Source organism: Aplysia californica, unplaced genomic scaffold (genome assembly GCF_000002075.1).
Source record: "Aplysia californica isolate F4 #8 unplaced genomic scaffold, AplCal3.0 scaffold01147, whole genome shotgun sequence".
NCBI classification, from domain to species: domain Eukaryota; kingdom Metazoa; phylum Mollusca; class Gastropoda; order Aplysiida; family Aplysiidae; genus Aplysia; species Aplysia californica.
Genome location: NW_004798417.1, coordinates 129,365 through 132,037, shown reverse-complemented (window position 1 = coordinate 132,037; position 2,673 = coordinate 129,365). Strand labels below are relative to the sequence as shown.

The 2,673-nt window shown below is 34.0% G+C and overlaps 1 protein-coding gene across 1 annotated transcript in view; it reads left to right on the top strand.

Moving 5' to 3' along the window:
* The window catches only part of LOC101850220 (phospholipid scramblase 2), a 17,184-nt gene extending 14,921 nt beyond the window's left edge, over positions 1-2,263 (top strand). The window contains exons 7-8 of the mRNA XM_005111903.3: positions 409-570; positions 1,369-2,263. Of these exons, the coding sequence (XP_005111960.1) occupies positions 409-570; positions 1,369-1,434 (228 nt within the window). The 3' untranslated portion in view covers positions 1,435-2,263. The remainder of the gene's footprint in view (positions 1-408; positions 571-1,368) is intronic.
* The last annotated feature ends 410 nt before the right edge of the window (positions 2,264-2,673 follow it).

The window sequence follows — 2,673 nt, the reverse complement described above, 5'->3', positions numbered from 1 at the left end:
AGGTAATCACATCCCTGTAGCTGAACAGAAGGCAAAGTTTGGCATTTCACCCCGTTTTGGCAGAAAATTTAAAACGCAATATTTTTTTACACATTGATTGATTTTCGTCATATTTATAAGCATGACATTCCCCTGGCTGAATTTTCTTTTTTCGAAGTTTTGTTGAAATCAGTGCAGAGGTGACCGAGATATTGCCTTTTTAGTGGGTCTTTTTTATTCTTTAGACACCCTGTATTGTTATTTAATTTTTATTGTAATTAATATTAATATTATCATTTTTATTATTATCATTATTTTTATTGTTTTTATTATTTGGTGACTGTTGTTGTGTAGATGTTCTTCTCTTAACTTCAACAAACAAACATTATCTCCTACTGACATGTGTCTCTAACGTCCTCGGTCCTGCAGGTGACCTCTCCCGACGAGTCCACCCATGTGGGTCAGATCACCAAGCAGTGGTCGGGCCTGGCCAAGGAAATCTTCACTGACGCCGACAACTTTGGCGTGACCTTCCCAATTGACCTGGACGTCAAGACCAAGGCCACGACCCTCGGGGCCGTCTTTTTGATCGTACGTCTGTCTGACTTTATGCTTGTGATTGTGGTCTCAACTATAGTTTTTACAGGACCAGAGACTCCTTGAGATATAGTATTTCTGTCAGAAGTGCCAATTTTCTGAATAAATATTGAAATTCAGGTTTCTGAAATTATACATTGGTCCTACTTATGCATTATATCATATTGCACTTTGTTGAAAAATAGTCTTGCTGCTAGATGTATTAGACTACGATCTGTAAATTTGAGTCCTTGTGTCCAAAGGATCGGACATGTTCAGAAGTATTTTTCTTAGCAAGTTGGCACTAGTGTAATGTGTATTTTTGAGCTTGTTTCTTGGGCTCCTTTAGCTTGAGCCTATCTGGCTTATGGTAAATCATACTATTTGCAAGCTGTTCAGATGTACTTATCCCAAATACAAAAATATATTTTATTGCTCTTTCTTTGATTTGTGGTATCAGTTGCATGTGTTCAAGAAATATTTGGTGGAACTTCAAATTCCAAATGAGCAAGAAAAGATACATAATTAATGTAGACACAATCTGTAAAAGAACTGAAACAGTTTTTTCCTCTTTCCTGTAAACTATATAGAGGTTGCTTGGATTTGATTTCTTGACAAGGAAGCAACCCAGTATTTATCGATTAACCGTATAGATTCGAGCACATAGGGGCTCGGGAGAACCCAAAATTAAATTGTATGAGTCTTTTGAGTCTCTGGTAAAGACGCAACAAAGAGAAAAATTTGTCCGTGCTTACTGATGTTGTTTCTGTGCTCCTGTCCTTTTCAATTTTTAAAATATTTTTCTGTTTTCAGGACTTCATGTACTTTGAACAAGACAAGGGAGACGTGAAAAAGGAGGCGAAACAGCTGACCAGCTAATTTTTATCCAGCATTTTTTTTTTTTAATTCATGGACTTATTCATATGGAATCCTTTGCTACTATATAAAAATTATGAGGTCGTTTAGAACAAGATTGTCATTTTTTGTAATCTTTATACCAGAATATCTTGCACCTACTGATGTGCAAGTGATTCTTTTTCTGTTATTGCATGTATTTAACTCACTGAACACCAGCAACTTTGGCTGAATATACTCCCAAAGACCAGCTGAGTGATGGGTTTTTTTTGGGTTTTTTTTTTAATTTACACAAAAATTGGTATTATACACATATATATATATATGTATAAATAAAAGTTGTTTAAAAAAAACAGAAACAAAATTATCATAATTAGTTTTGGAGTGATAGGTTTTTAAAATGACCCTATTTTTTCCCCCTCATTATTTTTCCAGAGTTTGTCTTGTTTATCATTGAATGTCACATATGTAAGAATACTTTTCAGTCGTACGTACAGACTTCAGGGGATATTGTAAAGAGAAATGAGAGCAATGAAATGGTACACACTTTGAAAAAAATATTATTTAGTCACATTATCTGTGGTTTGTGTGTTATTTGCTAAAACACAGGAAATTTAATTCGCAAGACAGACCTAAAAATATTACTAAATTTAGAGCCAGATGTTTGATAGACTGAAGTTTTAGTCACATGTCCAACTTCAGCGGCTTATTTTGACAAAGATGTACCACTTGTGTCAAGTGTCAGTGAGTTAACACATGCAAGAGTTGAAAAATGCAGTATTTTAATTCTTATAAATAATACCATATTTTTGTGCTTCGTAGTAGGATATTGTATTTTTATGCATTAAAAAAACTAACATGCTTTAATGTGCAGTAATATGATTGGGTTGGAGAAGGATGAGGTACTAAAACTCAAAATGAATGTTGCATGTAATGTAATTTGTTGTCATTTAAATGTTTTTAAACTTGAAGATCTGATTTGGAACACCACGTCTTGTATACTGAGATGCTATCCTGGTTTGGAGATTTGTTTTACTTTCAAGGTTTTATGACTTTATGACTTTTTACTCATCAACTTTACCCTCCCCTTTTTATTTTGTTTCATATTTTTGATTACTGATGTCTGTTTCAATTTTCAAATCTGGCTCTTGAAAAAGAATTTCTTAATCAGAAATAATATTGGGATATTTTCAAGCTCTTTATCTCCAAGGGGGGAAACCCACTATGCAGGGGCCCTTTTTGGTGCTAAATCTAAAAATGACA